Source organism: Rhinoderma darwinii, chromosome 2, assembly GCF_050947455.1.
Source record: "Rhinoderma darwinii isolate aRhiDar2 chromosome 2, aRhiDar2.hap1, whole genome shotgun sequence".
In the NCBI taxonomy this organism is placed as follows: domain Eukaryota; kingdom Metazoa; phylum Chordata; class Amphibia; order Anura; family Rhinodermatidae; genus Rhinoderma; species Rhinoderma darwinii.
Genome location: NC_134688.1, coordinates 248,370,090 through 248,394,397, shown reverse-complemented (window position 1 = coordinate 248,394,397; position 24,308 = coordinate 248,370,090). Strand labels below are relative to the sequence as shown.

Below are 24,308 nucleotides of genomic sequence, written 5' to 3'. Positions count from 1 at the left end.
CATTTGAAGGGCGAGCCGATCAACAAGCTGTATTTGATATCGGCGCTCGTTTTAAAGGTGGTTAATATGTTTTCTGCAGCTTAGGCTCCGTTCACATCTGCTTCAGGGCTCCGTTTTTAGGCGTTTTGTCGGAGATTTCCGTCAGAACGGAATCCTGTCTGAAACAAACGGAAACCATAGGTTTCCGCTTGCATGACCATTGATTTCAATGGTGACTGATCGGGCGCAACTGGTTTCCCTTTGTTTCTGTTGTGCAAGGGTTCCGTCGTTTTGACAGAATCAATACCGTTGTCTATTCATTCCATCAAAATGACAGAACCCTTGCACAACGGAGACAAACGGAAACTATTTGCATCGGATCCGTCACCATTGAAATCAATGGTCATGCAAACGGAAACCTATAGTTTCCGTTTGTTTTAGTCAGGGTTCTGTTCTGATGGAAAGCTCGGACGGAACGCCAGAATGGAGCCATGACGCAGATGTGAATGAAGCCTCACTTGTCAGCTTCCAGTTTACACTGGGATAGGATGTGAGGTAATCTTATCATTATAGTTTGGGGCATTTACTGACCGCTCGGTTGTACTGTTGGTGGCCTAGATATGGCAAATAGCAACACTATACACACAGATAATGGTCTGTATTCATCTACTTGCCACTCTTTTTTTGCCTCTATGGGATGGGACATTTGTCGCTCAATTAACTCTAAGGGCCTGTTCACATCACCGTTCGCTTTCTGTTCCAGGGGTTCCGTTGGAGGTTTCCGTCGGGTGAACCCCGCAACGGAAAGTTAAAGTGAAACCACAGCTTCCATTTCAGTCACCATTGATATCCATAGTGACGGAAACATCGCTAATGGTTTCCATTCTTTACCATTCCGGCAGGTTTCCGTTTTAACGACGGAATCGATAGCTGAGTCGACTGCTCTATTGATTCCGTCGGAAAACCGGAAACCTGCCGGAATGGTGACGAACGGAAACCATTAGCGATGTTTCCGTCACCATTGATATCAATGGTGACTGAAACGGAAGCTGCGGTTTCACTTTCCGTTGCGGGGTTCACCCGACGGAAACCTCAGACGGAACCCCCGGAACGGAAAGCGAATGGTGATGTGAACAGGCCCTAATTCCTTTTAGCTGCCACACACACACTGCTGTACTGTCTATAAAGACAATACAGGAAGGAAGTGTATATCTCCAATATGGATACCCCCAGAAAAGTTTTTAAACAAAAAAAAATAATAATAGCTACAACACTAAGAAATAAAAAAAACAAAAACATTATTTTCAAACTAATGAAACTGAAATTAAATACATGACACTTTCCCTATAGGGAGTATATTATAATGTCATGTCCCCTGAAATACTATACCACACTACATCCAAAACAGCGGGCAGCAGACACGTTTATTAAGAGTCTGCTGCAGTCTCTACCGCCTACTTTCACCATCTTTACCGACTGACCACTGCCAATGTATATGCTTGTATACATAATTTAGGGAAAAACAGGGATATTTGGGGAAAGGGCTCCCCTCATGAGACTTGCATGCATGTCTTCTGTAATCGCTCTAATCACCTATTTATGTTAATGGAAAACTATTTTTTTTGTATGCTATTTGGCCTAATCGCATATGGGACTGGACATCATTTGGGTAAGGCCACACGGGGCGGCGTTGACGCCCCGTTTTCAAATTGATTGCTAATGGTCGCACAGTGTTGTAAGTATAACAGTTGTCTACCTGCAAGATTGTGCGGCCATAAGGGTTTATTCATTAATGGCGCCGAGTGTTTGTAAGTAAACTGCGCTGAATTACATCTTGGTGTAGTTTCGGCCGTATCTATGCTGCCCGGTGCGGCCTTACGCTCATATGCTGCCCTTAACCAAACCGGATATTTTAATAATCAGTCCGAATTCTTATAGTTTGTAATAAGAATCAGATTAAAGTTGCATAAGGGGCATCAGGGAGAGAGCAGTGTAGGACCCCGGCCAGTAATACTCATAAGCCTCTTACCACTCACCAAAGTCATGATGCACTTGTTACCGCCTTGCATTTGAGTGGATTTTTTATTTCCTTTCTTTTCTGTAGGCCCTATTTTCAATGAGACATGAGCATTTTAAAAAATATTTTTTTTTATAAAGTAATATAAATGACCGCTTTTTTTGTATGAGACATAGCAATAGACTTTGAGAAAAGCATAAAAAGAATGCTGGAATGTCTTGATTTAAAGTTCTGTAACAATAATTCCTGACAGTCATTTAAAGTATATGGTGTAGTGTGATGACGGTACACCGGCTAGTAATTAGATATGTCCCGTGTTTGAAAAATCTACCATTCTTTCTGAAAGGGAGTCTGTTAAAAGTTTTGTCCCCTTCAAACTGCTGACACCGCTAGTCAGGTATTGGGTAAAGCAATATACTTCTGTTACATAGCTTAGTTCTTGCATAAGTGTAAAAAAGTACTTTTATTTTCCCACGAGCTGTATTCAAATTAGGTTGCAAGTGTTCACTGTGCCTGACATCCTAAGATCTAACCCCTTCAATCCCCTCCCCACTGCGGTTGACTGACGGCTCTACTGGTATTCAGCCAAACCATCCAGAACTGTCAGTAAGCTATGGAGGGGGGGGGGTTGATTGGAGCGGTTAACGTTTAGGATGTCAAACACTAGCGGGCGGACACACACACACACACCACCACCCCCCCCCCCCTATCCAGCCCTGGGCTTCTTTTATGTAAATTGTAGTCTCTTCCCTGAAGTTCCTGCTCCTGTCTGCTCCTGAACAGACTTCATCTTGAATTTTAGATTTCACCTTGCTTTCTCTTCCTCTATGCTATGCTTTCAATCCCATGAGACCTTAGTACGATGTCACGTGAGCAGTTACAGCCAGTACCATCTCTTCATGCTGGGAGGACAGTGTGATTATCCGTCCCTCAGTACTCTCCTATATAAGATAAGAGATTATAAGTATAGAGTCAGTGAGGCTGATCTGTGATCTCCATTATTACTGTGAGACAAAGCCATTCTAATCATTATTATCATCATCATCAGTAACTATAGTGGGGGTTTGTATCCCCCTTTCTTCTATGAGGTGTCTGTGTGGAACAGTCCATGTAATGTCCTCATACAGGAAGTTCTGGTGTCTGTATAAGTGACACAGGCTTACCCTATTGACACAAGTAAAAAAAAAGCGTGTCCCCAGTGCCTGATTCACACTGTTGCCATGCATCGGTCTCCATGTGATATTTAGAATTCCTTTATGGAATACATGGCATTCAAAATTGTCAACTTTTTTAACCCACTCATTTGATCCATCTTTTTGTTCATCTAGTTTTATCTATTTTAGAAAGTTAGTGTTCAGCTGTAAACAGTACATTTATGTGTGTCTCTCACCCTATTGATAGAGCGGGAGAGTGACAGCGAGAGATAGATGATGGAAATAGGCTGCACTCCAAAAAAAAATAAGTGAAAATAATTTGGACTTTATCAGCCCACGTTCTGATAAAGTCCAAACGTTTTCACTTTGTTTTTTGGAGTGCTGCCTATTTTTTTATTATTGTACAGATGTAGCCGTCTTTACTTTGACTTTTAACGCATTAAATAAACAATGACTAGATCCCTTATCTTGACTTTTTCAATGACTTTTGTTGTGTGATATTACGCTGCAGCAAGTTATCAGAATCAAGTTAAAGATGGCTACATCCGTATACTTAAGTTGCTGCTCTGATTTCTGTGTGTGTATATATACATAATATATATTTGTGTGTATACATAGATCCTTATTTTACCTAATATAGTTGGTATGTTTGGATTTATCTGGATACATTCTATTTTCTGTGTTCTTGTTCCATTGTTTCTTTCATCTTTTATTTCCTGAATTGACTGCGCTCTTTCCTCCCTTTGCAGAAGCTCTTTGTGATCATAACTTTCAGTAAGCACATTGTGGAGCAGATGGTTTCTTTAATCGGGTGAGTAATCGAGTAACAATTGACTCTTATGAGTGTGAATGAGCAACAGGCTTAACAGCCTTCTACTGAAAATGTTATTTTCATTATTCCCAAAGACCGCAATCATTTCTTCTCCCCCTTCGAGTTGTTAAACCATTTTCAACACAATGTAGGTACAAACAAGCATTACATGAAATGATGCATTTCCATAATTCACACCCTAAATATTCCTTTACCTAAATGTACCATGAGATGAATGTCAGGATTAGCTGATACAGTTGTTTCAGATACCGGCTACGATTCAGGCATATGTTTCTAGCTATGCTTTTTAAATATTTATCCATATTAAGACACACTTCTTAGTTCATTGTGTTGTTGCCATTTCCTCACTGTCCAAAGATTATAAATTTTAACGTGAATTACATAAAGGAACAGCTCTACAATTTTGAATTAAGAATACCGGAGTGCTCACTTAAATAAAAGTTGTTACCTTTAAAGAGGTTTTCCCACGAGGGACATTTATGACATATCCACAGGATATGACATAAATGTCAGATAGATGCGGGTCCCACCTCCCACCTATCTCTAGAAAAGTTTTGGGTGTCGGCCGATTTCCAACCATGACAGTGAAAACAACGTAGCTCGCTGAGCTACGCTGTTTTCGTAAGCCCCATAGAACTGAATGGCAGTTACGGAAACGGCATAGCTCGCGTGCTGCGCTGCTTCCGTAACTGCTATTCACTACTATGGGAGTTACGGAAACAACGTAGCTCAGCGGGCTACACTGTTTTTGTAACTCCCGACCATAAAGTCGGGAAGCAGCCTGGAGTCAGTGATTAGCAGACAAAGCTAGGGGGCCCCGTGCTAGAGACAGGTGCAGGGTGGGACTCGCATCTATCTGACATTTGACATATCCTGTGGGTATGTCATAAATGTTCCTCGTGGGAAAAGCCCTTTACGTTATGTTCTACCATTTCATCCTTGGTGCAGTAAGGATCTGTACCTGCACCCAGTCTTTCATGCAAATTTCCAGTATCTAATATGACTACTGTGTGTGTGTGTGTGTGTGTGTGTGTGTGTGTGTGTGTGTGTGTGTGTGTGTGTGTGTATATACATATATGTATATAGGAATTCAAAAATAGGCAGCACTCCACAGCATAGTAGTCAAAAAAGTGAAAAACGGGTTTATTCACCCATATGTAAGATTGCTACGTTTCAGTCCCAATCTGGACCTTTCTCAAGACTGAAACGTAGCAATCTTACATATGGGTGAATAAACTTTTTTCACTTTTTTGACTACTATGCTGTGGAGTGCTGCCTATTTTTTGAATTCCTAAATTTGGACTATTGGTCGTGGTCTGGAGGCTTGCACACACGAAACCCCTGATAGAGGTGATTATTTCAAGATTTGTGGTGCGCTTCTTCTTTGTATTTCCTATATATACTGTGTACATTCTATATGAATAGGAGCAGAGCTGCATTACTGCAGCTGGGCCGCTATTACGTGAGCGGAGACATCTGCTTCCGGCATAAACGCCCGGTGCCGAAGGCAGCGGAGCAGCTGATCGGTCTGGCTGTCGGACCCCCACCGATCACATACTGATGACCTATCCGGTGAATAGGTAATCAGTTGTCCAGTGGGGAACAACCCCTTTAAGGGAGTAGGGCTGAGCAACAATACCAGGCACAGCGAATGGACAAAAGTGGCACTATTACTGGAGCAGACCCTTTTTTCTAATCCAGGAGAGACCCTGTAACTATACATATGCTGTGACAGGTCATGAATGTAACCAAAATATTACTATTCAACAAACTTGCGTTTCAGCTGAAGATTTGACACCTAATACCTGTAGTAGGTTGGTCCTCGCAAGGAAACCAGCAATGCTAATAGCTTGTGAGCCAGGCCGACCAAATTGGGATGAGCATATATTAATTTCCCTATTCTTCTTCAAGTTAATAGCTGAGGTTTATGTGGTGCATATCGGTTAGGAGCCGTTATATCTAGAGCAATTCTTGAATTTTATTTTTGGGTTCTGCCAGTATTGTAGTCCAAAACATACAGATGATAAGCAATGACAGGTGGTACAGACGTCCTAGATGTATATTGAAAAATGGCACACACAAACTTCTGAGCTAATACTTTGGGTAAAATGCTTCCCCCTAGCTGGCATTGTAAGATTCAATATTTGATCACACTGTTCACACTAAGGCCCCATGCACACGACCGTGTTTTTGCGGCCGCAATTCCCCCGAAAATCCACGGGAGAATTGCGGCCCCATTATTTCTATGGGGCCATGCACACGACCGTAGTTTTTGCGGTCCTTGCACGGCCCGGGAGCCCGGACCGCAGAAAGAACGGGCATGTCTTATTACGGCCCGGTTCTGTGGTCCGGGCTCATTGAAAACAATGGCGGCGGCCCATGTGCATGTCCCGCGATTTGCGGGCGGCCTGCGGCCGGCCGTGTGCATGAGGCCTAAGGCTAAGTTTACACATGCTGCAAATACTGCAGAATTTACGTCTAGAATTTCTGTGCGGAAATTCCACAGCTTTTTATCAAGAGAAATTGACATTCTGCAGATTGAGATGCTTTCACGCGTCTTTTCTGTGAATTTTTCCTTCAGTGTTTGGATGATATTTGTTCATATCTCATTCACTTTACTATTACTGTAATATACTGCAGAATTTCTCCACGGAAATCCTGCAGTATCAATGCTACGTGTGAACTTAGCCATAGAGTGCAACTGAAAATCTGTTCAGATGAATGGAATAATGTTTCTGCAGCGGGTGTATGGATTTTTCCAAGTTTCATCCAGATGAACAGAACTAATTTTCAGTCGCAGAAATTTGAGCAACGAAATCTGCCTCGTGTGAATCCACCCTTACCAGCTAATAGGTTTATATGTTACTGCCGCCCTTTTATATGATGCGCTATATTTTTACCTCCATAAATGATTGTGCCATGTAATAGTTTACACCTGGTAATAATGTTTCTGGAAGTAGATCGTAAAGGGAAATCATGCCTGTGTCATTATGATGGACGACACTTTGATTTCCACATAAGAAATCACATGAGATGATGATATGCCTCTGTAATAACGTGTAGAGGAACTGAAAATAATACATGGAAATGACAACCTTGTGAAACCTTCAGTGTGATAAAATGAAGCAATGCCTTTATATGGTAACTTAGATGGAAGAATCCGAGCTTTTACAGGCTGGGATGTCCTCTTTGGCCATATGTGATTGAAAATAAGTATCTTTGGTGAAACATAAGCAGAAAGTTTCTACAATTTTTAGGTTGCTTTCATATATTTGCATTGGAGGCTCCCTTCAGAGCGTCTGTCGGCGTTACTGTCACGTTAGACTGCAGCATGCAGCACTATTTTTGCCTTCAAAACATCAGAACCCCGACGGACCCCATTATAAGTCAACGAGGTTTGTTGCGATCGGTTTTACGAACAATTCGGCACAGCTTTGTGGCTTCTGTTATGAACAGAAGCCTCAATACAGATGTGAACATAGCCTTAGTGACCTTCCATGAAAACATTGGGTGAGATTCAGCAAAACTGGTGCAAAAGAAAAATGGATATGTTCGGCCATGGCAGCCAACCAGAATCCACCTTTCATTTTTCAGAGGGCCTTTGGAAGATGGCATTTGCAACTTCCCCACTTTTTGAAGATATTGGTCAAATCTCACTGGCATTCAGGAATATAGATATCAAATAATTTTTAAACTGAATATTTCTTCAATTTTATTATTGCGTAATTCCCCTTTAACTGCAGGGTAGGCTCACCCTATTCAGTTATTAAAACCTTTCACAGTACATGCCAAGAATGTATTTATAATCCTCTATATTTCCTGGCCACTCCTTTTTATCACATTGCTGTACTGGGTGACACTCACGCACAGTCACTGTATTGCACAATTGCATGAATGAGATAGTTTTCCACCCACACAAAGTTGATCTTTGCTCTGTAAGATATGCTGTATCTACTGGCCATGTTTCATGGTATTCTGTGTGACGCTAGTTTCAGCCACTGTGCTTTAAAGTATTGTAATGCACTCCCTTCAAATCTGGAATCATTCCAAAGGTGATTGCGATTATACTCGTCTAGATTTCTGCCATCGTCTTAAAAGTTTCTCACGAATACCCCAAAAATGCCATACTGTGAGGGAATGGCTAAATAGTTTACAAGCAATAGATATAGTGTGTGTAATATAAACTGTTCTACTCTGCCTTCTCATGTGTCATACACTAACTGGATATAAGCAGTTCTAGAATTGTGTACTATATGGAATACTGAAACTTTACAAGACTACAGCACCATAAGTACAAAGAATTCTATTCTGCGTGAAGCAGAACTAGTTGAGGTCTGGGTTAAACGCACAGTATTTTTTAGGATTTGGTGGGTTAACTTCGTAAAGTGAGTGAGTATCAACCTATCTATTCCACTAATATTACTAATTTTATAAATATGGGCCGCTCACTGGTACCTCACAGCACTGGGGTCCTAGATTTTAAAAAATAGGGAGTCTCTGTGTTCTTCTCGTACTTGCATGGGTTTCATTCGGGGACGGTGTATAGCGCTGTGGCATATTTTGGCACTATACAAGCTTAGGAAAATAAATAAAAGATGAGATAGTATTGTAACAATTTTTTTTATTATTATTATTATTGCTAAACACTAAAAATAAATAAATGCCAAGCTTTGTCGTAGCTCACTGTCACTTAAATGCTGCAAGTCCGTTTTTTTTGTTCACAATTTTATTCAGAAGGATAAAAGTCTTCATTCTCAGGTCTCCAAATAAGCAGAATTTCATTTTTCTTCATAGGAAAGAGTGTTGACTATTTAGACCATATCTTCTGTACTTGCTGATCAATGACACATTATTAGGCATGGTGTCAAGGATCTGTGGAAACAGCTGTAAACCTTACATCTTCACGGTTGCAACAATCAGTCTTCAAATAAATCAGAATGTGGCATGACATGAGGCCCAAAAATGACCTGGCGATATGTTCTTCATAGTCAGCTGTTCCACTTTGACCTCTGAACGTTTTCCTGGTCCGCACCCTTTCATTCAGAAAATGTGCTGCATATATAGGTGTACATGTATGTGTGTGTATATATCTATCACTAAAAATCGCATACTAGTACCAATTTAAAAAGAAAAGCAATATTATTGCCATATTTATCAGAGTATGAGTATATAAGGCAGTATGGTACATGGTTTTCTAATCCCATACAACCCATTTAAAAACCTTTTGTAGCCTTTTTTTTATTAGGGTGTTTATAACCCTTTTTCTAACAGAATTTTTTTTACAACGCTATCATTTCTATGTATTCACAGACCGCAACTCCTGTGTTCGTTTGACACATAATATAATCTTAAGATCAAATCTAAGTTCATTAACTTTGATTTGAACGGTATTGGGGTTATATTGTGTGTGAGGGGCACACAGGATTCGCTGTCAGTCCAGCTGACTGACAGATTCAGCTTACAGTGGCGCTGAGCAGGTTCTATGTATAGTGGATACATAGAAGCTGCAGCGCAAAAACAAAATAACATTTTTAATGTTTGAGGTTTTTTTTTTTTTATAAACATGAAACAAATACATTTAAAATAAGCTACAACGGTTTACATAGCCCTTGAGGCATAACCTTAACCTTAAAGAGACCTGTCACCATTTATTTTTTTCTTGATCAGTTACATACAGCAATGCTATAGTACGTTTTATCCTTTTCTATTAAATTATAGCCACGATGGTATTTTCATTGCCTATACATTGGATACCACCATTTTTATTAATACTGGGTAGGCGCTGTAGAAGTAGTACTTATCCAACCCAGCTTTTTCTATAGTGCACTCGCAGATATAACCGACACGGAAGTGACATAAGGTGGCTGAAATTTGCAGTAAGGGGTCATAGGAAGGTTTTGGTTGGGTGAAGGGGCTGCTAGCTGGACACTTTTATGAGAAACCCACTTTTCTGTGCAAAAATACTAACATTCAACTTTGGTATCTTTAAATGATGTAAATTAAAAACTTTGTAAGAAAAAAAAAAAATCTTGCAATTTCTGGGGGGGGGAAAATGACAGGTGCTCTTTAAAATAACGGATAGCTATTGATACATTTTGCATTGTAGACACATTTTAAGATTTAACATAAAAACAAGTGATCCCACACACTAGACCTGGAGTATTACAGCAGTATTACAGTTGTTGACTATTTTGTCATGCGACACCCAAAAAAAAAAAGCTACATTTATATTTTTATAGAGAAATGCATGTTCATTTCCGTGCCTGAATGCTGATATCAGGAACTGTGACTGCAGCGAGGAACTCTACTTACATGCGTCTGGTCCATATGGACAGGATGTGGAAAGAGATCCCTATGGACATCTATGCTAGAGACATAGTAAAACAGTAATTGGTTTAGCTGATACTTCATTCTGAAAACCGATCACTTTCTTTAATCCTCCTCGATCATTTTAAACATGGAAAACGTTCCGGTCATGGATACATTTACATATAAGAAAAATAGATACGTTTCTGTTGGGAATGTTTATAAATGAAAACGAAGCAAAAGTCAATAAATACGTTTATGCTTGTGAATGCAAAATAGAAAATCTTTATTATTGTTCCGGAACATAATTGCTATTGCTCTGCATTTTTGTATAGCTTTGGCTTTTTGTTGCTGACTTATGTGGGCATGAATTTGCCCATTGTGTCCTGATGACATCAGCAAAGCCAGCTTACCTCTTAGTTACTGGAAAGGAAGTAAAAATATTACTAACTGGAAAGGGGATCTGAGCTGCCCATGAAATGAAAACAGTAATGTCATGTGAACGAATAGCTGCTAGCCATTCCAGTATCTGTAATAAAAGATTTTTCATGTTCTTATTGGTAGTACCGTCCTGAAAATACACTCTGTGCTTATTTTCCCGGGAAGAAGCATGTGCTCTATTATTGATTAATGGCAGCAGCTAATAATGTAATTCATGAGCCTTCATTCTGTTCTCACAGATGAGGTCCGTCCGCTGCGTAGTCTGGTAGTAACACTGCGTAGTATTTGTACTAGACAGGTTGCTTTATCACTACCCCCCCCCCCCCCCCAAGCTCTGTACAGTAATCTTCATGGTATATTTTAAATAGCGATAGTAAGGCGCTGGGTTTCATTGCAAACACTGATTTTCTTCCAGTACTGAGAAGTGAACATTTTTGGGATCGGCTGAAGGATTCTTAGGGCTCATTCAGACGAGCGTGTTCCTCTTCCGTGTGCTGTCCGTTGAAATAACGGACAGCACATGGACCCATGGATTTCAATGGGGCTATTCAGACATGCGTGAGTTTTTTTTCACGTAGCGAGTATCTGTTGCGTGAAACTCACTGCATTTCCTATATTGATCCGTTTCCCATTGAAGTCTATGGTCCGTGTGCTGTCCGTGTTTCACACATCAGTTGCTAAGAAATGCCGAGAAATAAAAAAAACGGAAGTGTTTGCACGGACATGAAAAATGGATACTACACGCAAAGCACACTGATGCCGTGCGCAACACATGCTGATGGCACACGGACATGAAAAGCAGGAAATACGCTCCGTTTTTTTGCGCACGCAAATCGGACACGCTCGTGTGAACGTAGCCGAAGTCATTATCATCCACACGTTTCAGAATGCTGATATTATTAGACTATAATAAGTCTTACAGTTGGTGTACGTAGATGATGATGATGGTGGCCTGAAGCAATATTGTATTATTTAGTTACAGGCATGGAGTGTATCGTTAAGCTAGATATATTGGGGCATATTTACTAAGCAAAATGCACCCAAATTCTGGCTCAAATTTCGCCAAAAAGGTGGTGTACCATGAGCGTGCCAAATTACTTTGTTAGACCTTTTTTGCACCTTCCGCAACAGTTTTGAAAGCCTCTTGAAAAAGCATAGCTAAGAGGAGCTGTAAAAAAAATAATTTTTTTGCCGCAAAATACTTCTGCGAAGTACATCAGCCATGAGGTGGCATAAGAATGTGAAAAGTGTCTAACCTGTCTAGAAAGATGCAGTTTGCACTACATTTGGCGCGGTTTCTCTGTCCTGTCTAGATGTTCATATAGAATAGTACTGATAAATCTGCTCCAATCTCTAAAATGATGGACATTGCACACGATTTGTACAGAAAATGACTTGAAGTGAAGCTCTACTTTGGGGCAAGTGGTTTCTCCTTACCTGTAAGGCTGGATTCACACGACCACATTAACGTCCGTAATGGACGGACGTATTTCGGCCGGAAGTCCCGGACCGAACTCAGTGCAGGGAGCCGGGCTCCTAGCATCATAGTTATGTACGATGCTAGGAGTCCCTGCCTCTCTGCAGGACAACTGTCCCGTACTGTAATCATGTTTTCAGTACGGGACAGTAGTTCCACGGAGAGGCAGGGACTTCTAGCATCGTACATAACTATGATGCTAGGAGTCCAGCTCCCTGCACTGAGTTCGGTCCGGGACTTCCGGCTGAAATACGTCCGTCCATTACGGACGTTAATGTGGTCGTGTGAACCCAGCCTTAGACAAGAGGATGGTAGAAGAAAAGTACTTTTTGGAAACGGCTTCTTCTATAGAAATAGAGCTTGTATTGCACATGCCAGACAATATAATGCATGTTACCAGGGCAGAATTACAGAGATGGGGATATTGGTCATTCTAAATCCATTCAATCTTCAAATCAATTGATCGTTTTTGGTCACAGCCTGAATCTGAATTTTTAAAGCTACAAACACCAATATCTTGCCACTTATCACACTGTAAACTGCTCCGATGGGCTCATATGAGCCTCCCTGTAATATGTGGCGCATGCTGGATGGTAAGCCCCGTTTCCAGATATAGGGTTATTACCCTTGCCATGGGCACAGCAGCTTCCTCATGTAACCGTGTGGCATGTGCAGTCAACAACACACCTGGTGCGATCGTTGTCCTCATTTTACAATAGCATTGTACGGCCTTTCTCCGAGAAATCATACCCTTTCTTGTTTTATGAGATCTTGAAGGTTATATACTTCCTTGAGGCGCAAACTTTGTAAATGTCAGGAAGATTATATATCTTGTATCTAACAATCTAAAGCACCACCTCCAGTATATCCAGTTGTTTGCTCTTTGAAAACAATGAGAATAAGATTTTCCACTTTTTGTCTGACATCAGAAATCAATAGAGCATGAAATGTGTGCCGTGCCATCAGTGCTTTGTGTCATACCTGCGTACTCGCACAAAATGAAGGAGGTAGCCCTGTTACTTTTATCTGTCATTTACTGTCGTATAAGAAAACAGAACACCGCACTCTTGTAAGTTTTATATTTATATGTGGGACAGTTGTTACAATTTACAGAAGTCATTTAGAGTGAATATTTAAAGAACATTTCCCTATAAAGTAAAGTTGGCAGTAAATCCTTCTTGCTAAAACGTATATTCAGCGTCTTTCTGGTGAGATATTTTTATTTTTTTTAGGAAAGCTGTGCCCACCAATATTGTCCCTATTCTATCTATCCTAGAGCTGTCATCCAGCTTTCCTAGATTCCTGAAAGGGAAAACAGCCTAGTTATGCATCAATATATCCCCCACTAATCCATTAGTGCACAACTAAACAAATGTTAAGACCGCAGTGGGATCTTTTTTCCTAATTTTTAGAGGTAAAGTGCTCTGTAGCCCCTTCATGTCCTGAAACATAATAGTACATTCTGGTAAGCTGCTCATTTCCATGAACCTCTGTACTATTGACAGCCGATATCCCATTCCATCAGCCGGAATTGGAGGTTACTCTGATCATGACTGTTTAAACCCCTTAGATGCCACAGTCCATAGCAATTGCGGCACCTAATGGTGTACAAAAACTGGAGATGAAATTTTTTCAACCCATCGGGCGGCGTGATTACTGGGTGCTATTGGTTGCCGTGGCAGTTGAGGGCCCCAAAGCTGCCATGACTAAGTCCCCATGAGGCCATGCCTTAGACTGACAAGCAGTAAGGCATTGGAATACATAGGTTACAATGTAAAGTTTTTCTTTTAAAAAAAGATTTAATATACATTTTTATGGAGAAAAAAAGAGTCCGTCATAATACATAAAAAAAAACATTTGGTATTGCCGTAATGACCCACAGAATTCATTTAAAATGTTATTTACACTGCATGGTGAACGGCATGGAAAAAATTGCACAATCCCCTCCACCCCCACAAAAAATAATCATAAAATTTAAACGCAATGTTCTATATAACCAAAGTTGTGAAATAGAAAAATACAACTGCTCCCACATCAAATCAAAACCCCCCCATACAGCTACACCCGTTAATAAAAAAAAAATTATAGCTGTCTGAATGTGAAAATCTTTGTTTTCCGAACACCAAAATTGGCTCCATCCTTATCGGGTTAAAGATTTGTGATTGACCCTCACTGTGCCTTGTTCCCAAATACTCCACAATAAGGGTTGTTTGTACTAACATTATGTGATCATTTCCCTTTTTTATCTTATTTTTTATTTATTTTTTATTGCATTTCTGGTTTTCCCCTCTTGCCTTCCTTGTTGAGCAACCCTTGTATGTAGAAGTGCACATCTACACTACCCCATGTGACAAACTGCTCATTTAGGACAAACTGTTATTTGGTGCCATTAGTTTGGAGCTGTTTATTCACCACTGTGCCGGAGTTCAAGAAACCAAACCTGATGTTAACATGCTTTTAAAGGAGGCAATGAGCGTGTGTGCGTGTTGTCTCCGAGCCAGAAGCACCTGGGGCGCAAGTTTCTCTCCAGGGTGTTTCGACCTTGTTTGGTGAGTCAGGCTATTGAAGTCTGAGGTCCATTCTGAGTCATTCATGATGCCATCCTGCTATTGGTGCAGTCTCAAGGAAATGGTTGGTAAAATAACACGAGAATCTTTATCAGAGCAGGAAATGACAAGTCATTAAAATACTAACCGTCGGTGTTGTTGAGATCACTGCTTAGAAAAGAAAACAAAACCGTTCCAAAGTTCAATTATTCACATAGATTGAATGATAATCAGGATCTTCATCTTCTTCGTACTCATTTATTCAGTTTCTGCTTCCGATTTGGTTCACCATTTTTAGTAAAAATGTTCTGATACTAATAAGTCACATAGGGTAACCGCCCCTCCCAGAATGTGAAGGGTGAACTATACAAAAAAAAGTATATGGGTATGGAAATGTAAAATCGAAAAAGGGGAAAGAGGATAGAAAGTCAGGCAGCGGGAAGGAAAGCATTGGGTCTGCAGGGATCATGGAGCATATTTAAACCTCCTTCACACAGTGTTTTGCTCTTTTTGTTTTTTGTTTTTTTTAATACACATTTAAAAAAATAATTCAAGAAAAAGACATGCGTTTCAAAACATTTTTAAATGGCGTCTTTACATGCAGTTTTTATTTAGTGTAATTTTGTTTGTTTTTTCCCTGCCGTTCTGTCGAGAAATCTATGGCGAAAAGCACTGTAAGCAAAAAATGTTAATAAAAATTCCACCTAAAACATCTCAAAATGCTGTGTGTGAGAGACCGGCCTAAGGGTATGTTCACACGGCAGCGTCCATTACGGCTGAAATTACGGAGCTGTTTTCAGGAGAAAACAGCTCCTGAATTTCAGATGTAATTGCTCGTACTCGCGTTTTTCGCGGCGGCAATTACGGACGTAATTGGAGCTGTTTTTCAATGGAGCCAATGAAAAACTGCTCCAATTACGTCTCAAGAAGTGGCATGCACTTCTTTGACGCGGGCGTCTTTTTTAAAAAAAATGCCCACGTTCACAGAACATCGTAACCCCATTGATTTCAATGGGCAGATATTTGCCGGCGGTTTGGAGCCGTATTTTCGGACGTAATTCGAGGTGTAAAACGCCCGAATTACATCCGTAAATAGGGTGTGTGAACATACACTAATGGTGCAAGTGAATGAGCTCGGCTGCATTTCCCTGCAAAGCTGGGTGGCGTGGAGCGCCACTGTGCAGGGAAAACGAAAAGGGGATGCAGCATTAAATCAGCGCCGCAGGCCCTTCTTTCTCAGCATCGCTGGGGGTCCTTGAGGTTGCACCCCCCCAATCCTAGGGATATACAATCACTTTATAATATGGGAATAACCCTTTAATGTATTAATGCCTTATTAATTCTGGAAGCAGCAACATATAGAGCAAGAACATAGGACATAGAGCAGGATAAAGCATAATATACTGTTGGGTTCATTGACCTTCTATGAAATGGGTCCCAGCATGTTTGTGCGAGAGATTAGAGAGGAGATTGCGAGCCCACTCGGCACAGGGAGGGATGTAATTGTATTTACGTTGTGGTGGGAGAGGTCTGTATTGTATAGAAATAGTGTTACTTTATATAAGGAATTATAGTAAATCGGCCACAGGCATAAATATTAGAAATCTTCGTATTCATTTTAGAATCCCATGTGATTGGCAGAAGCAGCAGTGTCAGAATCTAGAATGGTCTTCATCCAAACATAGTAGCATATGTTTCTGTATTATCTGATCTAGTATGTATGAAGATTTCTAGATATGTATGGTGGGAGCTCTATGTTGTAGCTACACAGGCAAGGCACTATCATTACATAAGTCTCCTGCTCAGCCCTATCTTAATATTTAATTTTTTCTGCATATGATTATTTTATTTTGCTAATTTTATCATTTTGATTTATTGCACAGTTTTAGATTAGACCTTTTTGATCAATTCTTTGATCCCTTGTTATTCTGTTTGTATTTGCTCCCACCTTAGAGAGTGATCGCTTATATTTGGACCCATCTTTTTTACAGTCTTTTAAATTCATATTTTCATTTAACTCTTTATTATCAGGGTCTTTTTTTCCTATAAACTTAAATAGCAGAAAGATGCTTTCATACTTCTTATAGTATAAATACTGAATGCTGTACAAAAATGACAATCCTGTAATCCCGCATGAGGAATGGAAGATTCTAGATAAAATATATTCCTTTATTTCAATCATGCCTACACTGTTGGTGTTTCTAATCTAGGGAACCACGATGGAGCGTGATACCACCAAGACATTGGTATATTATTATTGTTTGTGTTCTATCTATAGTCTGAGCTGTATTTCTTCTTATATAAGTTAGAAGTATAGCTGACATACCTGTATCTGTAATTGATCCTTTCAGATATTCGATATCTGTTATAAATATTTACAGTTGGTTGTTTATACTTGTAGTGTATATATTATATTAGGTATATAGTGTACATATATACAAGCACAGCAATAGTAAACACAGAAAGACACAATTCTTAACAACAATTCTATAACTAGAAGTGAAATATTTCTCTATATAGAGAGAGGATAGGTTAAGTTTCCCAATTCTATAAGCTATTGGGTGGATGTATTGCAAGAGAAACTATATTTATTGTGTGCTTAGAGTACAAATATAACCAAAGCAGCTTTGTTATAATATATGTGCACATATATAGATATATATAGATATATATAGATATATATATAGATATATATTTAGACTAATATTTCAATTAATTTTAGAAATACTTCTGTTGCCCCTGAATGATGCCCCAGCTGCGGCTTCTAAATATCTATATTTGTAAAGTGCCATGACCAATACCAACAGTAATACAGCATCACTAGAAGTTTACATATGTAAAATGCACTTTCACTGATCAACTGCAAGCGCTCTATTAATAACATTTCTAGATGTTGCATTAAAGAGTCTTTTATATATATATATATATATTTATATATATATGTATATTTATTTGTGAGACCGCAATTCATTTTACATTATGCTAAAAGAAGAAAAATGTTGCTCTTCATAGGTAATTGGGAATAATAAATAATGTATTATACAGTTCTGATCCCCATAGTAGCCATGGTGTATAGTCTAATATATTGACAAATACATGGCATAAAATAATCTTTACATGTGATATACAGTATATAAATGTACACATCTACCATTGTCAGTCCTCCATTAACTTGATGGTAAATTTACTCTTCAGCATCCTTTACACTTTGCTATCACTACAAACTTTCTGTCTTAAAGTGACAGTTAACAAATATTCAATTCAAGCATCACTTCATTACTGTGCGAAAGAAAATCTATTCATTTTACTAATTCCCTAGAAACAATGCCTCACGCAAGGCAATTTTGAATGCAATTATTCACTGAGTAACCCGTATTTAATGATGTTTTAGTAGGAAATCTATTTACTCATTCTGGTTTACTGGATTACTAATTCAAGGTAAATTTGTTTCCATCCTTAAGACACTTCACATTGGGGGTTTCCTGCAAAAACGATAGCGCAGACTATAGAAAAGCTTTCTAACCTCAGCATACACGTGTGATTTGACACTTTCACTTTTATATTTAAAATCTTCGTATTTACTACAGGTCGGGGATGTGTTCATGCTCCATAAATATAAAATGATATTGTGTCACTCATCTATGTGTTTAGATGACATTGTAGTCTGTGTGTAGATATTATTTGTATACATCCCTGAATACATCTTGGGGATACTAGCTTTTATGTAAATGATGTGTCATTTTGTTGCTTTTTACAGAAGTATATATCTATTACTTTATTAAGTTGGGTATTTGTTGCTTTTAAATAACCACAAAAATTACAACAAAAAAAAATCCGGTTGGAATGTAGTTTCTTGCAGTTTCATGTGTTTCAAGTATTTTGGAAAAAGCTTTTGTAGAATATCAAATTGGCTCCTTCCACAAGAGCAAGATGCATTCAATAAATGACTATTAGTATAGCCTGTTATATACATATTGTGGGAGGAAGTATTATACATATAATGGACATTACATATAGTCAAAATCCTACAGAATTTACAGAACAACGATTTTATACATGAAGTTAAAATTGACAAAATTTGAAAGAGAGAAGTAACATTTACCTTTTGAGCCATGTGCCTGCTGGTATACAGCTCTCCTAGCCTTACACGGTCATTACCCAACATCACTATCTTGTACATACTGTTGTGAGAGAGTCATTTCAGGGATTTCTCAACCTACTAAGATGATCAATTCCATCCCCAGACCATGATTCAGACTTCTGCCTCAAGCTTCCATTGTATTACCCCTTCGTGTTAATAAGAATGCCGGCTCTGTGTGGTTGGTTTGGCTTTTCCATTGCGTAATTATTTAGCTGCTAATTTAAAAATAAAAAATTAAGTATGTATGTAGAAAGTATATCCTTTTTTTTTTTTTTTTTTTATGTTTAAAATTTATATAGTTAGAATTCCTCTTTTAATAATGGATAAAAATAGACTGGTAATGATTGTTTGTTTCGGTTTTTTTTTATTCGGTTATTTTTTTATTTTATTAATGGAGTGCTAGAGATTTGATACAACAAAATACTTTTGTTCGTCCCTCCAAGTTTCCTCTTTTTTTACATTTCTCGTTTTTTTTTTTTTTTTTTTCCTTTTGTCCGAAAATCTCCTTTTTCAGAACAGATAGATTTGCATTAATAAATTAACTATATCGCTCAATGACTTATTTCTATTTTGTACAAAAAAATAAATAATCTGAAGTGTCTCTTTTTAACCATATGAGCAGTTTGTTTCAAGGTATAATTTTACATTATGCAACAAACCGCTCATATGGTTAAAAAGGGACACTTCAGATGTGTATACACTTTTTAAGGATAAATTTTGAGTTTTATGCAATAACCAGGATGAGAGACATACCTAATCATTCCTTACTATCAACTAACCACGGTCATATATATATATATATATATATATATATATATATATATATATATATATATATATAATTTTTTTTTTATTTATTTATTTTTTAAATTTTCCTTTAATCTGATAATCCAGAAATCCAGCACTAAATTACATGACAATCTCGATTGTTAGAAACCAGAATCCTAAAGACTGATGTGGGAGATCTTTTAAGACTTTTAAGATAAATCTAGACTTCTCTGATTAAAAAAACGGGATAACAGATTTTCTTTTTATTAAACTTTATTTCAATCAATATTCTTTCTATCATCTGTGTGTGTATGTGTGTGTGTGTGTGTGTGCACGCGTGTGTGTGTGTGTGTGTGTGTATATATATATATATATATATATATATGTGTGTGTGTGTGTGTATATATATATATTCAATACAGATATCTATATGATAGATCACTGTCAGACCTATGTTTGGAAGCATATATGTTGATGTGAGCCTAGAACAACTACCTGTTAGTATAACGTATTGGTTAGTAACATATATTTTGGTTTGATAGCAGTTGGAAGGCAGTTCTTCTATCCGTTTCCCCATTATACTTAGATTTTTTTCTTCTACACCTGATTGTAGCCCCTTTTTTTGATTGGAACTCATCACATACTACATAAGTCAGATAGTACATGTGGCCCAGTTGTATAATGATTTTATGTATGAAGTATTACTAAGTTACATTGACTATGAAATCCGCCATACAATGCTGGAAAAACCCTTGAAATGATTTTAGTCCAGAATTGCTTACTAATGTCAGCGTGTGTGTAATGATATACTATAATTGTGCTCAAAGATCTAGAATTCTTTAGTTCCTTTTGTTTCTTTATTCATTTTTTGTAATCGCTGACTTCTGACCATCAGGGAGGTCCTTTCATTGCTAGCTAATCCATTCTTTTGCAATACCATGACGCATACACTATACATAACCCTTTGCCTGCCAGGACAGACACCGCACAGTGCCTAGTACTGTACACAGCTCAGTCAGGACTGCAAAGGGTTGGGATACTGTCTTTTTTTTTTTTTTTTTCTTAGCCTCCTTTAAAAAAGCTACGCCTTTCTGAACACAAAGGGGCGAGACTGGAGAAGGGTGGGCAGTTTCTGTTTCAAGTGAGGATGACACAAGCACCACTCATTTCCTTATTAATCGGTTCAAACCAGTTCTTACAGGAACCGCTGGTGATAAATGTGGGAGTTCTCAGAAGTCATTCATTTCATTTTCTGCACTGCACCAGTGCACATAACACCGCTTCGTGCCTCCGTCAATAAACAGGAGGGACACACTATACTCGTGCTCCACTAATGTCCTCCTTATACTAGGGCACCATTCTCCGCTTCTTTTCGGTGGGTAAGTAGGAAACATTCTAACTACTTGTCTATTTTTCCTTTTTTTTTTTTCTCTCTTTTCATACGTCATTCTTTTGACTGCGTCCGACATGGATGTAGGGCTATTCCAAGTATCGGACCTTCCATACAGAAGCCCTTCCAAGAATATCTGGAAGCTCAAAGGAAGAAGCTTCACCATAAAACAGATGTAGGAGCCCCACAGGTAAGGTTACTAGCTATAGTTATTCCCTGTGTGAGACATGTCTGGGTTTTTTATTTTAAGGTTCATCCGATATTTGAGTATCGTTGGCGTTTACTGGTTAAAAGTACATTGTACAAATGTATGATGCTAGCGTAAAATATGGTCGTCACATTTATTATTAGTTACGTTTTTACAAAGTGTAATAATATGTAGGCTATACAAATAAAAGCTGTATGTGTGTGTATACATGTGTGTAGATATATATGTGTGTGTGTGTGTGTGTGTGTGTGTGTGTGTGTGTGTGTGTGTGTGTGTGTGTGTGTGGTGTATGTATGTAGATAGATAGATAGATAGATAGATCGATATCTCATTAATTTCTGCTTTTAGACTACTTGGAAAACGGACAGGCCCTTAGTCAGCAGTGGTCACTCCCAAAATCCTACTTTAATAACGGCATTATACATATATTGTATTATCATATTCCACCCCCACCCCCCTGCCAAACTTGTGGAATATATATATTTTCAAGTTAAAACAACGTTCGAATAGCTGCACTTAGCATCAACCTGCATAAGGGATGTATATTCCAAATATCCATACAATGACAGGATAGGGAATGAGATGCTTTCAGTAATTTTCATGAATGAAATGCTGCCCTCTGCTGGTCAGATAAAGCTTGTTTACTGCAAACCTGATGGGAAATAAATCTGCCAGATTAGAAAATTATTAAAAGCTATGAGTTAACACGCACAGTTGTTACATACGAGGGAATCAGGCTGAATTAGAGAATAGAACAAGTAGCTCGGCTTCTGGAGTATGGCAATGTGCTTGAAGACTGCTTCACGTGACCATGTATATAATGACTTCACCATGCCACCTTCTGCTTTTGTCCTGCAGAGTGAAAACTGGTTATCATGGGCGTTTGAGAAGCTGGTCATCGTTATGGTGATTTATTTTGTTCTTTCCATCATCAACTCTATGGCACAGAGCCACGCCAAGCGTGTCCAGCAGAAAAAGTTATCTGTTGAGAAGACAAAATAAGGGGATGCACTCTGGGATTAACTGGGAGGGTGATAAAAGACATAATGCTACTAAGCAGAACCTCAATTGACCCGATTAACCGTTAAATACAAATTGGCGAATTAAACTTTGGACATTTTTAAAAAAAAAAAATTTTTTCCAAAATCGTATTAAATTATTTTTTTTCTAATTTTTTTTCACAATATAAAATGTTAACAGTTTATGTGGATAAGAGATGTCTGTGTGGCAAAGTAAGGTAAAGTATACACTATTTTCCACCTTCTTATTGTGAATGATTACTTTTTGTTCCATAGTTCACCGCTGAGGCTTGGGTAACCTGTGGCTCTCTAGCTATTGAGTCTACAAATACTTACATGCCTTACCAACTTTTTGTCGTTGTAGGGTATTATGGCACTTGTGGTTCCACAGTGACTGAACAGCCACAGACTATCTTTGCTATAGCTCATGTAATGGCAGCAGGCCGTGGTTTTGCAGAGCATCACCTTATGGACTGTACTATTTTGATGTGGAGTCTTGACCAATATATGTGTCTTCTTGAACTGGACGACCAGTATGCACTGCTGTTTTTGTCTCTGATACTTAAGTAGCGTTGGGAAATATTAGTGCATTGCTGGGCATTGTGCTACCAGGCTGAAGGAACCTTGACTTCTGCTGAGGTTTTCTTATAGACAGTGGGCATCACCTCTAATGCAAGGTCCATCCTAAACTCTATATATAAGGTACCGGTTACGCCATCATCCCACTGCATAAAGTGTTTTTACGGACTACAGTATGTTGGGTAGAGCACAGTGATGGTTAAAATGCTTGCATGACTAAATCTCAAGTGGTCTGGTGGACTACAAAAATCCTACTACTGACTTGATCTAAATTGACCTTAGAAACGATATATAGAGCGATAGATGTGATGGTTTGGAGGAAAGTCTAGCAATACAAAATATCCAAAATCTATTTTTTTCAGGTGTGAATTACAGTTTATTACTGTCTAAGAGACAAACCAATGCACACTGTTGGTAACCGTCCAGTTCTTTACAACTGACTACATTCAAATTTTTGTTTTGTTTTGTATATATATACATATATATATAATTGAAAGTTGAAACTGAACTTTATAAAGCCACCTTTGATCATTCCAGAACTTTTCGTGTCTGTTCTTTACCCGCCCTGAGTGTAACTTTCACTCTTTCCTAGTCATTCTTTGTGATGTATGTTTAGTTTTATATATCTGTTGCATTGATTCTTTTGTCTGCTCCACCCCTGTAGCTGTTGGACCAAAGTTTATTGCGTGCATGATAATCCTCCCTCTAGAAAAAAAAAACCGAGGCTTTTGTCTGTGATTTCCCAATCATTGCAGAAACCGGAAGAAGGAAGTGTGTGTGTTCAGCTCTGGCGCTGTCTTCAGTACTGATCTAATATTACAGCTGCCTTCCTAGAAAACTCCTTCATGGTTCTACTTGCTTTCCAGCCAAGCCTGAGTCATTGTAGGCACATTAACTCCTGACGTTCATTCTTTGTGTCGCTCAGATTAGCATTGGTTAATATGCACACAACATTTAGTATAGGATATTGCTGTGCTTCCAAGTGTAGGGTCTTCATGGTATATGGAATTAACACTATAAACGTGTGAAGCTTTCATCATTAGGTATCCAGTGCAGAAGACAACTTTATCAGAACAGTCATGTACTATTATTTCCAGCTAATATGGAACAGTCTTGCTTGCAGCAATAAGATCAAATGCTTTTGGAAAATGAACATCTGACCTTATCGATGTTCTTGATCACTTGGCCCTCACGTGGCATAACAGCCCTACCTATTAATGATATTGATTGTTTGCTGTTTTAGAATCCGCCACCGCTCTACCTGTTTGCTGATGCCTGGGGCTGGAACATTTTCTTAAGTCTGTATTGCGATCCTTCTGTTCGGAGTACAAACATTCCAGTTGAATGAGTCAACGTCTCATGACGCATGTGAGCCGTTTTGCAATCAGATTTCAGTGGAAAAAGAGCAAAGGCTTTATCAGGAAGAAATAAGACACATTACATGGTGACGT

The 24,308-nt window shown here is 38.7% G+C and overlaps 1 protein-coding gene across 3 annotated transcripts in view; it reads left to right on the top strand.

The window, feature by feature from the left end:
• VMP1 (vacuole membrane protein 1) overlaps positions 1–23,396 on the top strand; it is a 139,003-nt gene extending 115,607 nt beyond the window's left edge. For all 3 annotated transcript variants that reach the window (XM_075853035.1, XM_075853033.1, XM_075853034.1), the window contains exons 11-13: positions 3,900–3,961; positions 21,139–21,241; positions 22,118–23,396. In XM_075853035.1, coding sequence (XP_075709150.1) covers positions 3,900–3,961; positions 21,139–21,241; positions 22,118–22,261 — 309 coding nt within the window. In that variant the 3' untranslated portion in view covers positions 22,262–23,396. The remainder of the gene's footprint in view (positions 1–3,899; positions 3,962–21,138; positions 21,242–22,117) is intronic.
• Positions 23,397–24,308: the final 912 nt, after the last annotated feature.